The sequence below is a fragment of the Lissotriton helveticus genome, chromosome 9, assembly GCF_964261635.1.
Source record: "Lissotriton helveticus chromosome 9, aLisHel1.1, whole genome shotgun sequence".
Lineage (NCBI taxonomy): Eukaryota > Metazoa > Chordata > Amphibia > Caudata > Salamandridae > Lissotriton > Lissotriton helveticus.
Genome location: NC_136070.1, coordinates 774,139,195 through 774,153,149, shown reverse-complemented (window position 1 = coordinate 774,153,149; position 13,955 = coordinate 774,139,195). Strand labels below are relative to the sequence as shown.

Genomic DNA, 13,955 nt, shown 5'->3' with positions numbered 1-13,955 from the left:
AATATTATTCGCTTCTTCAGTAGCCTTAGAATTTCGTTCTGTTGTTCTATATTCTACCACTGGACAGAATTCTTCAGCTTTTGGGTTCAGATGTGTTAACAGCGGAGATTTTTGAATTTCTGAAGAGTTCATCAAGATTTTGGGAGTGAATTTTTGAAATTTCAGTTTATTCCCTTTTTTCCTCTGTATTCTCCTTAGTGGTTTTCTCTTCTTCTTCCCCCTAGCATTTTCCCTCTCATTTCTTTTTTCAGACTGTTCTTGTTGACTATTTTTCTGTTCAGCAGTAACGCCCAATGGCTCTACTTTGTTGTCCCTAATACCCTGATCCTGCTTGTTGTTAGACACTTTGTACGAAAAGATAGGAAAATGCTTATTACTATTTCCAGTAATGGTTTCCGATTCTTCTTTAAACAATTTTTTAAGAGAATATGTAATAAGAGGTTTATTCTTCTTTCTTAGTTCCTTTGTTTTGGTCACAATTTTTGCTATGTTATTCGTTTGTGTACTAGCTTCTCGCTGTTTTGGAGTTATATTTACATTGTTTTGAAGATCTTCATCTTTTAATGTTTCGAGTGAATCAGGTTTTTTTGATATGTATTTATTTTGGAATATTTTCTTTTTTTCCTCAACCAAGTATTTCAGTATTCCTATTTGCACGTCCAAAGTGTCATCGGAATTAGCAAGAATTTGACCAAGATGAGTAAGCACTGATTCCAAGATTTCTTGCAGTGTAAAAAGCGCCTTTGAGAGAGGAGAAGTAGTATTTCCAAAGGTTAAATGTGAAAAAATTGGATCAGTAAAGTTGGCCTGGTTAGGGTATAGGATAGGGGATTTTTCTGGTGAGCTGGTTAAAGGATGTATTTGGCTCAATATTATTTCAGATTTATCTTGTTCTGGCTTCATATTCATACTTATAAACACATCAGAGGGTAACTCATAATCCTGTTTACTTATTGGTATTATAGGGGTTATTTGAGCCGTATCTACGGGAGGATTTTGGCCTTTCCCAGTGAAAGAAATATTTGCCAAATTACTTTCAGATTTTGTCTGTCCTTGATTGTCAATAATCTGGACGAAGAGAGGTAGAGAATCGTAATTTTCCTTATTTATAGAAGGTTCTAGCTTATTTTGGTTTTCAGTTGAAAGTGAAGATACAGTTTTTTTCTTAGAAAGGGTAGAAAAATACGTGTTTATAGCTGGAGTACTTGAAATTTGGCCAGGTTTCAATGAATTATCTGCAGTCTTTCTAACAGCTGTTTCAGTCCCCATACGCCTCATATAAATTGTTCGTGAGCGAAGTTTTTTTACAGCCCTCATATTTGGGATCAGAGGTCTAATTAATGGTATGTTAGCCGCAGTTGATTTTATTTAATTATAGGATCTTTATTTCAGATGTCTTATAGAAAATTTTCCGTCAAACTTAAGATGTATTTACGAATTGGTTTCGGAGTATAGGTTTGGTAGATCCTCAATGGCCAAGCGTAAATGGGGTGGCCCGTCCCGTCCTCGGTCGTCCCCGGACGGCCACAGACGGCCCGCCCTTTGCCCGGGCTTAGCCCCGCGCTTGGTCCCGCACGCGTCCCGCTACGCGTTTACCCGGTTGTAGTATATAGTTGTGACTCAGATGGGCGTGTCGCCTGGGGGAAGAGGAACCAGCTGACCCCAGCTGGGATTTCTGGTCCTCGCAGTCCCCCGGGCTTGACGCGCTGTAGTTCTTTTACCCTGGCCTCGACCCTACTGACTCCAGCTGGGAGCGAAGGGCAGAGCTTGCAGATTGCAGCTCACGCTCACACCAGCGAGTCAAGGGGAGGCGCACCACGGGGCACAAAAGGAACACGAGCGTCAGCTCTGGCAGCAGAAGCGGGATACAATCAGCAGTTAGGGATACAGATCCCTCGTCAGGCACAGATGAGCAGCAGTTCAGAGTGAACAGAGAACCGGTGAGCCTTATTTCAAATGAATCATCTTCTGGCTCTCTGTGTCGGAGCCCTCTCCATTTCGTCCCCCTCCCACCCCCCTCTTATTGCATTTCTTTGTAATGCGATTCGAACACATTATGCTTGGTTTCATTTGCAACATGCACTGGCGAGCCATGGGCATGCTGCAGCTCCCGATTTATGTAACTGCTGCTTTCAAGCTTGTGAACAGAAGCTGCTCGGTTGCAAGTTAAATGATAATTCAACCCCCCACACACACAAACCCACACACAACCGCGCCCCCCCCCACACACACACACACACACACACCCAACCGCCCCCACACACACACACAACCCCACACACACACAACCCCACACACACACATCCCCACTCACACAACTCCACACATAACCCCACACACACAACCCCAAACACACACAACCCCCCCACACAGACACACCCCACACACAACCCCACCCCCACCCCCCACCCCCACACCCCCCCACACACCCCCCCACACACACACAACCACACACACACACAACCACACACACACAACCACACACACAACCACACACACACACAACCCCACACACACAACTCCACACACGCAACCCCACACACACACAACCCCACACACACAACCCCACACACACAACCCCACACACACACTATCCCCCACACACAACCCCCCACACACAACCCCCCCCACACACAACCCCCCCCCACACACACAACCCCCCCCACACACAACCCCACACACACAACCCGCACACACACAACCCGCACACACACAACCCGCACACATGCAACCCGCACACATGCAACCCGCACACATGCAACCCGCACACATGCAACCCGCACACACGCAACCCACCCACACACGCACACAACACCCCACACACACAACCCCCCACACACACAACCCCCCACACACACAACTACACACACACACACACACAACTACACACACACACAACCACACACAACCACAGGCACACAACCACAAGCACACACTCAACCACACTCAACCACACACACAACCCCACAACCCAAACACACAACCCCAAACACAACACACAACCACACAAACAACCCCAAACACAACACACACAACCCCACACACACAACCACACACAAAAGCACACACAACCACACACACAAGCACACACACAACCACACACAACCACATATCTATCTATCTATCTATCTATCTATCGCACTCACTGTATCTATCGCCCTCACTATATCTATCGCCCCTACTCTATAGATCTATTGATCTATCTATCTATTGCCCTCACTTTATCTATCTATCTATCTATCTATCTATCTATCTCTCTATCTATCGCCCTCACTCTGTCTGTCTATCTATCTCCCTCACTCACTCTATCTATCGCCCTCACTCACTCTATCGCCCTCCCTCACTCTATCGCCCTCCCTCACTCTATATATCGCCCTCCCTCACTCTATATATGCCCTCCCTCACTCTATCGCCCTCCCTCACTCTATCGCCCTCCCTCACTCTATCACCCTCCCTCCCTCTATCTATCGCCCTCCCTCTATGCCCTCCCTCTATCTATCTCCCTCCCTCTATCGCATCAACACAGCATCACTCAGCACCACCACAACATCACTATGCGCTACCACAGCATCACTGAACGCCACAGCATCACTCATCGCCACCACAACATCACTCACCACCACCACAGCATCAATCTGTGCAACCATTCAACAACAACTGGTTCAAATATGTTCTCTCAATGTTTCAAGCTTTATTACAAATGTCACAAAAAGATGTTAATATTTCACTTCTGTTCTTGGATTTTCGTCACAATAAAATACACTGAACATAATCTTCTCAAAAGTCATTTGCAAAAGTTTAAGCTATTGCCATTATAAATGTCCTATTACGTATGGTAATCTTCATGACTCCGGGTTCCGTAGTCCTCGACACCTTCATTGACAAATGAGATCTATATATATCTCCGACAGAAAAAAAGAAAGAAGGAATGCTGGACCTACCCCCACCCCCCCTCCCGCCGGGAGTACAAAAGGGTACAAGTCCCAGCATTCCCTCTGAAATACCAAGCCCAATATGAAGGCCGGCACAAAGGGAGGGAGGGAAATCATGAAGGTGTCTAGGACTACAGGACCCGGAGTAATGAAGATTACCATACGTAATAGGACATTACCCCCAGGTCCCTCCGTCCTCGACACCTTCATTGACAAATGAGACATACCAAAGCAGCAACCCGGCTTTCATCCCCAAGAAAAAAAACACAACAAACCACCAGGACAGCACAGAAACCCAGAGATTTATTGACAACACAGAAATCAAGGGCGAACACAACTCAACACCCCCAAAGCAAAACCGCCATCCTCACCCAGCAAATTTAGGAAGGCGATAATGCCGGATGAAAGTATTGGGAGAAGCCCAAGTGGCCGCCCTACAAATCTCAGAGAGAGGAACTCCCCGGACCTCCGCCCAAGACGCCGCCACCCCTCTGGTAGAACGACCCTGAACCCCCACCAGAGGGGGGGAACCAGAAAGAGAGTAGGCCGAAGAAATGACCTGCTTCAGCCAGCGACCAATCGAGACAGAGGAAGCTCTACGCCCACGGGAAGCAGCCCCAAAGGAGACAAAAAGGGAATCAGAAACACGAAAGGCCGAAGTGCGCTCCAGATAAAGATGCAAAGCCCGGCACACATCCAGCAAGGACCAACAGGGACCACCCGGGGAATCCAAAACCGTGCCCAACGCAGGCAAGACCACCTCCTGGGACCGGTGAAACTGAGAAGCGACCTTAGGAACGAAGGAAGAATCAAGGCGAAGAACCACCCCACCATCCGAAAAGGACAAGAAGGGCTCACGCGCCATCAGGGCCCCCAACTCCCCAAGGCGCCGAGCAGAAGTGATGGCCACCAGAAAAACAACCTTCAAGGTAACAAACTTCAAGTCAACGTCCGACAAAGGCTCAAAAGGAGGACCAATCAAAGCCCGAAGGACCAAAGGCAAATCCCACAAGGGAAAAGAAGGCCTGGACACAGGACGAGAAAGGGAAAACCCATGAAGAAGACGAGAAACCAAGTCCTCACCATCCGACAGGGTACCCCACGGAGAACGAAACGCCCTCACAGCCGCCCACTGAGCCCGCAAAGTGGACACAGCCCAACCCTTCTCGAAACCTTCCCACAAAAATTTAAGCAAAGCCTGCAAGGAACAATGCAAAGGGGAAAGGCCCAACGCCGTACACCACCGACTGAAATTACCCCAATGACGATCATAAGACCTGGGGGTAGAAGGCTTACGGGAACCCTGAAGAGCCACAGCTAAATGCTCAGGGAAACCCCGTCGCCGCCACCCCTGCCTCTCAACCTCCACACCGACAGCCGCAACCGGAGAAGAGACAGGGACGGGGACGAATGCAGGTGAGACGGGGACAGGGGGAGAAACCAATGGCCCTGGACCACCAACAGACGAACCGTCGGAAACCAAGACCTCCGAGGCCAAAAGGGCAGGACCACCACCACCTCCCGAGACTCCAGACACAGGCGGGACAGAAATCGTGGAATCAGCACCAGAGGAGGGAAGGCAAAAAGCAGGCAAGACGGCCAAGGGACCGACAGGGCATCCACCCCCCTCCTGCCGAAACCGGGAGCAGAAGCGAGGCAGCTGAGCATTCAGCCGGGAGGCAAAGAGGTCCAGAAAGGGACGCCCAAACCTCACGCACACAAGCCGAAACGCAACCCGGGTGAGAGATAACTCCAACGACCCCGGAAAGCAACGACTCAGGGCATCCGCCACACAGTTGTCCACTCCCCGAATGTGAATCGCCGTCAGAGACAGAAGATGACCCTCCGCCCAACAGAACAGGGGAACAACCACAGTGTTCAGAGAGGCCGAACGTACCCCCCCTTGATAGTTCAGATACGCCACAGTCACCATATTGTCGGAACGCACCAGAACGTTCCAACCGAGGAGCAGGCCACGAAACCCCATCACTGCCCGAAAAACCGCCGTCAACTCCCTCCAGTTGGAGGACCGGCGATACTCCAGGACGGACCAACGACCCTGAAGGGACCGAGACCCCAAGGTCGCCCCCCACCCCAGGCAGCTCTCATCCGTAGTCAAGACCAGAGAAGGTGAAGGTTGCAAAGGGAGACCCCTGGACAGATGAAACCGGGTCGACCACCAAAGAAGAGTCGGGAGGACCACAGGGGAAACAGGCAGAAGGAACTCCAAATTCCCGGACAATGGAATCCAGCGGGACAGAAGATAACCCCACAGAGGGCGCAGGTGGAACCGAGCCCAAGCCACCGTAAAGACTGTCGCCGCCATCAGACCCATAAGACGCAACCAGAGGCGCACAGGAAAACAACCCCCTGCCCGAAACAGCCGAGCAAGGGACACCAGGGTCAGGATACGAGGGCCAGGCAGGAACACACGGTTGAGGTTCGTACGAAACCGGGCCCCAATGAACACCAAGTCCTGAGACGGGGACAACTGACATTTCGGGAAGTTGATCAGAAACCCATGCTGACATAAGGCAGAGCAAACCACCTCCCTGGCCTCCAACAACTGGACCCGAGATGGAGCATGGATCAGCCAGTCGTCCAGGTAGGGATACACCATCACCCCCCGAAGATGAAGCCAGGCGACCAAAGGAGCCACCACCTTCGTAAAGACCCTTGGGGTTGACCTCAGACCGAAGGGCAACACCAGGAACTGGAAGTGACGCCCCCGCACACAAAACCGCAGGAAGCGACGGGACCGAGGATGCACCGGAACGTGGTAGTAAGCATCCTGAAGATCCAGGGTACACATGAAGTGACCCGGAAGGACCAAAGGAATTACCCTTTGCAGAGTCTCCATGCAAAAGGGAATCCTCAGAACCCACCGGTTCATAACCCTCAAATCCAGAACCAGGTGGTAACTCCCCGTAACCTTCGGCACAAAAAAATCAGGGAATAGAAGCCCGACCCCACCTCCGCAGGAGGTACCTCCTGAATGGCCCCCTTTAGAAGAGCCTCCACCCCTTGTGAGAGATGAGCCCTCTTGCACCGGCAAGCAGGCCAGGGAGTCGGGCGGACACCGGAGTCCGGAGGGGGAACTGAGAACTCCAACAAATAACCCTCTCGCAGGACATCCAACACCCATGCGTCGGAACAGGACTGAACCCAGGCATCCAGGAAGAAGTGCAGCTGCCCTCCTACCACCAACCCAGGAACCACAGCCAAAGAGTCAGGAACGAGGCTTAGCCGGAGGAGGGGACCTAGCCTTACGATCCCGACCCCGACCAAAAGCAAACCTCCCCTGGCCCTTCCGAAACTGCCTACGAGAGGAGGGACAAAAGAAAGGCTTATGCTTAAAGGGAGCAGGAGCAGCAGAAGAAGCCTTAAAGGAAGAAGAGTGCTTTTTCTCCTTAAACAGCTTATGTAACTTGTCTTCCAACTCCCCCCCCCAAACAGCATAGAACCCTGGAAGGGCAAACGCAAAGCACAAGCCTTCTGCGCAGAGTCTGTCTTCCAGTCCTTAAGCACAAGACTGCGCCAAGCTGCCACACAAGCACCCCCAGAGAGCGCAGCAGCCTGCACAACGTCAAAAGAGACATCAGAAAGAAGCTCCATCTGACGCTCAATGTGACCTAGAAGAGCGGAGCAGTCAGTGGCATCAACCATCGACTGATACAGGGACTTCAAGTCAGACAGCAGAGACTGCGAGACATAGGTCCCATACACACCAGCCCTCAATGCCAGATGGGAGCCAGAATAAACTTTCCGGAGAGCAACGTCAGCCTTCTTGTCCACAGGATCCTTCAGCACAGTGTCCTCCGACAAGGAAGTGCGACCCACCAAACTAGCCACAAAGGAGTCAATGGAGATCGAGTCCGGGAGTTCCGTACCCATATCCTGCAGGGGGTAAAGGCGGGTCATACATCGAGGAACCAGAATACGATCCGGGTCAGCCCACTCCCGCTTCAGAACATCCTTTATAAAGGGGTGCACCAGGACATCCACAGTGGCAGAACTCTGAAATTGCCGCAGTAAAGAACCCCCAGACGTACCGGGAGCAGCCACATCAGTGAAACCCATGTTCTCCTTAACATGCTGCAAAATCTCCGGCAGGGCGTCCTTGTAGGTCAGAGTCCCCTGCAACTGCAGACTCATCACCAGAGGACTCAGAGGAAACAGGAGCCGATGCCGCCCCCTTGCTGCGTGCCCTACCAGCACCCATCTCCGAAATGGTCTCCCTAATCAAGCACTTCAAGCGCGCATCATCACCCCCACCATGGTGCCTGGACCTGGCAGGAGAAGGAGAACGAGAGGAACTGGACGAAGAGGAAGACGACCTCTCCCGATGACGTCTCTTCTTTGAACATTCGCCCATCCTGAAAAACGATCAAAAGACCAACAGCATGACAGAACAGGAAGCAAGAAGGAAATAGCACCCAAAACCGCTATGCGGTACTCACCACTGCCCCGAGTTTTAAATCTGCCAAAAAACCGCCGGGACAGGAGTTCCTGACTGCCCTCAGGACGGAAGTCAGGCAGCGGAAACCAGAAGGCATCATCACCCAGCAGCCAATCCGGGACCGCACAGGAGTCCGGGCCCCCCAGTAAGCCCGGCAGACCAGGAGGGGCGGCCATCGGGTGAGCGCTGAGCCCACGCGGAACCAACATCCACGCGAGGCTACCACAAGCGCGAACAGCCCCCTGCCACTCCCCCCAAGCCAGGCAGGGGGGGGAGAGGCCAAAGATCAAGAAGAAACTAATCCAAAAAGTAAGTCCAGCGCGGGAGCGTCTTCAAGCTCATCGCGCTTCAATCCCTTCCGTCAGAATGACAGAAAAAAAGAACAGAGGGAATGCTGGGACTTGTACCCTTTTGTTCTCCCGGCGGGAGGGGGGGTGGGGGTAGGTCCAGCATTCCTTCTTTCTTTTTTTCTGTCGGAGATATATATATCTCATTTGTCAATGAAGGTGTCGAGGACGGAGGGTCCTGGGAGTAATTACAATAACTTTCATTTAAGTATTAATTATTTAAAAAAATTAAAAGCCATTGTTATTTGTAATATCAATACATCTAAGTCACGTAAATACAACACATTGCAGTACAAATGCTATAGGTGTCACATTTGCGAAAGTTAAAACTATTGGCATGGTCAATGACAAAGCTATTAATTTTGCTATTTTCAAAACCAACACATTAATAAAAAAATTGTCATTTACAATACCAATAGCACAAACTTTCCTAATGCGAGACCTATTGCATTGCAAATGCTAGTTTTATAGGTAGTTGTTGCCCCTGCTTCTTTCTCCTTTGTTTCATATCTATCTTTCTGTCTCTTGTTTCTTTCCCCTCATGTTTTGCATCTATTTCTGTCTCATCCTCTGTGGCATATCTTTTTTGCATTTTGTTTCCATACACTCAATGTTTTCCTCATATCTCCTGTATGTTTTTTATCTGTGTATGTCTTCTCTTTCAGTATTTTGCATTTCCCTCTCCGTATCTTACGAGACACTTTTTTCTCTCGTGCTGCTCATTTGTCTTGTTTCTGATTCTTCCATTTTATTTTCTCTCATTTCCTTTAATTTTTGTTTCTTTCCGGTCTTTTTTCCTCCAGTTTCTCCATTCATTTGCAGCCACATGCTTCTTTCTTTCTATCTTCTTTCACCTCTTGCTGGTTCTCTTTACTTTGAGCGTTTGCTTACGGCTCCTTTTTCGTTCACCTCACTAATAAGTCACTTCCTTCTGTGTCTTTTTGTCCTTTTCTTTCAAAATCTTGTTTCCTTTGTTTCCTCTGTCTTTAGTTTCCGTTTATTTTGTTCTCTATTTACATTTCTATCTTATTTTTCTCCCTTTTGTTTCAAGGATTGACTTCTCTTCCTACTTTTCTTTATTTATTGTTCTTTCTATCTTAATTATCTTTACCTATTTCCTTTTATCTTTCTGTTGCCTGCTTATTCCCGTTGTTTTTTGTTAATATTTATCTTCTGTTTCCCTTTTCTCTCTCAATGTATTTATTCATCTCGGATTATTCTTTTTTTTTCGTTTTTGTTTTTTGAAAATCTTCCTTGTAGGTACGGGCTATCATGGCTATGGATAATATACAAATGAGAGCGAAAAAGAATGTTAGCAGCCTCAGAGGCGCAACTAGAGTCAAATTTCGGGGGGGGGGGGGCTAAGAAAAAATGTCGGGGGGGGGGCTGAACATTTAATCAGTAGGCAGAGTGGAGCTGCAGGGACTCTTAGAAGGGGTGAAACAACTGCAAGGCCTCATTAACATTCAAATGGTCTTTTAAAGACCAGTGAAACGTTCGGGTGCGGCTCTGTATGTGCACAGGGTCTGTCTCATCCAGGGCTGCCACACACGACGGGGGGCTGAAGCCCGGAGAGTTCAATGGGTGTTGCGCGCCTGAGCAGCCTTGGGTTTTTCACTTTTGGGTGCACTCCCTGTCCGAGATTTAGAGCTTCCACTCTTCATGTTATACCTGTCGTAAACGCTGCAATAGATGAGCTGGCGATAAACATTGTGTATAGCTAGACATCTCTTGTTCCTCTGTTTCTCTTTACTAATGTGTTTATAGATGATTTTCAAAACCGAGTTGCCCGTTTCTTTCTGTTGCCCTCCTGTTATCCTTCTGTCTTGTTGCTTTTTATCCCCACTAGACCCTGTTTCTCCCCTGATGCCCTTCCTGCAATCCCTGATGTTCTTGTGTTTATTGCAGGAGAGGTGTTTGACTACCTTGTGTCCCACGGACGAATGAAGGAGAAGGAGGCGCGTGCCAAATTTCGACAGGTCAGAACAATGCTATGGCGTCTCTTTCACCTCACAGTATCACTTGCATTTTCAGGTTTAATTACTCCAGTGGTGACGTTCCGTCATTATTTGCCACCCACCTCTGCCTCATCAACAGGGAGCGACACTGCTGCCCATTCAATCCTCGTTTCACAAGACAGAGCAGGTCATTGCTTCCGATCCAGTTTATACTTTCCACTGAGAGCCAGGCACCACTTTCTGTAATGATGCTTCTTATTTTATTTATCTTATGCCTTGTAGTGTTTCATTAATGTTCATGATTTGATGCCTTAAAGTTCTACCAGGGCACGAGTCGGGGTTACACGCGGGTGAACGGCATCCACCCACTTCTTTCACAGGGTGAACTCCGCCCACCTGGACAAGAATTTGGGCCCCACTGAATAATGTGTTGAACTGGTCCGGGGTAATTTCCAAACACCCGCACACTTTCAGCAGTGCCTGCACATTGTCTGCTTTCCTTCTGCAACAAGCAACAACACAAGGAACACCTTGCAGACTGGGCCGGGGATTTCTTATTTAAGACTCCTGCTGGGCCCATAACAAAGGCCGAATTTGAGGCCTCATCAGACCTCCTTTTGTTCTAGTCTCTTGGCTGGCAGCAGTCAGGAGCCTCACACCTGATGCAAATGAAGCGGAGGGTAAACACAGGCTCACACCTTGTTAGCACTTCACACATACTTAAGAGAGGCAGTTTTTCACTTTGTTCAGTCCCTGTTTGGGAGATATGCATGCACTGTAAGAATATCAGATATGTTGGTCTTTCTCAGTATTTACACAAAGCAAATTGCATTTATATAGAGCTTACTTCCCTTGATGAGGTGTTAAAATAATTTCAGTTCAGTTAGTCTTTATTCGATTATGAACAATCATAAAAGAAACATGTACAAAACAGCATTAAAACCAAATTTGTCTTAATAAAACATATAAAAATATCAAAAGATAAAACTCATTAAAATCCAGTTACTTGTCTGATTCCAAAATCGTATAGGGACTTTTATCATCAAAGATAAATAAAATCATACTGACAGAATGAAACCTCAATTAATGAGGAGAGGGGTTGGCCTAACGGCTCGGGCGCTCGACCTCGGACCTGGGGATCTGGGTTCAAATCTCGGTAACGACGCCAAAAAACCTCCTGTGATTCTGGGCAAATCACTTAATCTCCCCGTGCCTAAAATGAATGCGTGTCCTCATGTAACGTAACTGGTGCTATGTAAAGCGCTCTGATACCTGATTCAGTTCGGGTCTAGTTCGCGCTATATAAAACTCTGCAAAAAAAAAAATGTAGCAAAATTAGTCCCAAGGATATGGCATACGTTAGCTTATTTAGGTTGGAAAAAGACACCAGAGCTCCAAAACACCTATTACAAGATGGTATTAAAGGTATTAAAGTACATACATGGTTATATAATGCCCTGCATCCTAATCCTTCTTATGGCCCATGTCCAGCTCCAGAATTTTGCCATGGCAACAACTATGAGTTCGCTGGTGTCAGACTTTAGAATACGCAAAGGCAGTTGAGAAGATCTTGTTCCCATTTGTGCACAAACTGGCTTAAACCATTTTATGCGAGGTGCCTTATATGCAGGGCAAACAAAAAGGATATGCAGCAAGGTCTCTTCCACACATGGGCAAGAGTGGACATATAAAACTAAGTCAGTCGCCCAGTTTTTGTTGAACAACTTTATGGGGAGGGTTCCCACCCTAAATTGGTGGTATAACTTCCTGTCCCCCACTATTTTTTCTTGTCTAGCCCTACTCATTCCAATGCGGGGTGTCAGAGCGCTTTCCATCATCAGGTGCATATTACATGTACAATAAATCATAGGTTTGTAAATGAATGTACAGGATGTGTTACATAAAACTGGGGGATTGCAAGGTGTAGAAGCCACATATCATCTTCCATAGCTCACTGTGCTATTATCCTCGCAATGTGATCAAACGTACACAAGATAGCCCTGCTAAACATATATGTGAGGGGTTTAGATCTGATGTCACTTCTCGTGATGCCACTTCTTGTAAAGTCGTGTCTTGTGATGCCACTTTCGATTATGCCAATTCCTGTGACAACAATAAAGCACGTACAAATCAACAACGATCCTGCACTTCTTTTCCTGCTGCCTTATCCGCACTTTCCTTTCCACCTCTTCCTCGCTAGGGAAGGCACAACATGAGCGGCAGTGAGAGCTGCTCTCCCTCTCTAATCAGAGACACGGCTTCCCTTCCCGTTCTGACTCAGCTTCACTTATTATTGAGGCCTGAGCTCACCGAGGGCACACCCCCTCCCACGCCACTTCCGCCTCACTAATGAGAGCACAGCACGGCTCCGCTCTGCGTCACCAGTGGAGGGCTGGGGGGCCGTGGCCTGCAGGCAGTTGTATGGATGGGATAGCTGTAAGGATACTGGCTGTAGCTGAGCTGCCGGGGATGATGGGAGTTATATGCTGAGCTGCAACCGATTGGGCTGTGGATGAGCCGTAGGGAACGGCAGGGCGCTGGCTGCAGGGGGACAGACCGGAGCAGTGTTAAGAGGTGGTTTTGCCTCTGGTGTAGGAGACTAGGAGTGGTATGGGCGGAGGGTGGAAAGGGACAGACACGTGTCCTGTTTTCTATAGCCTGCTCTCTTTCTCGTGGAAGAGGACAGCTGGCCTCTGTATTCTCATTAATTGATCGGTCCTGTCCCAGCATTGATTGCTTTCCCTGCTAATTAATAAAGGATGGGTTGGGGGCCACCGCTTCCATCACAGGGCCTGCCGCATGCCTCCCATCGATCAGGAAACAGGCAGAACTCCCAGTACATGAATAATTCATGTGCACTGCAGGCCTCAGCCCAGATGCATTCAAGAGAAGGTGCCACTTTCCCCGCATGTTCCTTAACGCGGGCGTTTCTGATGTCTTGCGTTAAAAACGAATGTTTCTTGTCCAGTACGTGTCACGTTCTTCCAATTGTTGTGGGGGGTGGAGCGAGTGGGAATTAACATGATACACCCAGCCTTGCATATCCGAGGTGCCTCTACTTCTGACATTGTATACTTCTTTCCCCAGATCGTGTCCGCCGTCCACTATTGCCATCAGAAGAACATCGTGCACAGGGACTTGAAGGTGAGTGAACTCCGGAAGGGGAGAGGGCTCCCTTCCACAGGAAAAGCAAGTGCTGACCCTGCATAGCAATTGTGTGTGTTGTGGAGTGTGGGTTCCCTTCTAATAAGTACTGTGG

At 48.7% G+C, this 13,955-nt stretch overlaps 1 protein-coding gene and 1 long non-coding RNA gene across 3 annotated transcripts in view; one reads left to right on the top strand and one right to left on the bottom strand.

Moving 5' to 3' along the window:
* The window catches only part of MARK4 (microtubule affinity regulating kinase 4), an 811,738-nt gene that overhangs the window by 408,991 nt on the left and 388,792 nt on the right, over window positions 1-13,955 (top strand). For both annotated transcript variants that reach the window (XM_078660898.1, XM_078660899.1), the window contains exons 6-7: window positions 10,647-10,717; window positions 13,784-13,840. In XM_078660898.1, the coding sequence (XP_078517024.1) occupies window positions 10,647-10,717; window positions 13,784-13,840 (128 nt within the window). The remainder of the gene's footprint in view (window positions 1-10,646; window positions 10,718-13,783; window positions 13,841-13,955) is intronic.
* Window positions 1-13,955, bottom strand: part of LOC144781859 (uncharacterized) — a 302,411-nt gene that overhangs the window by 249,180 nt on the left and 39,276 nt on the right. The gene's annotated exons all lie outside the window — the stretch shown is intronic.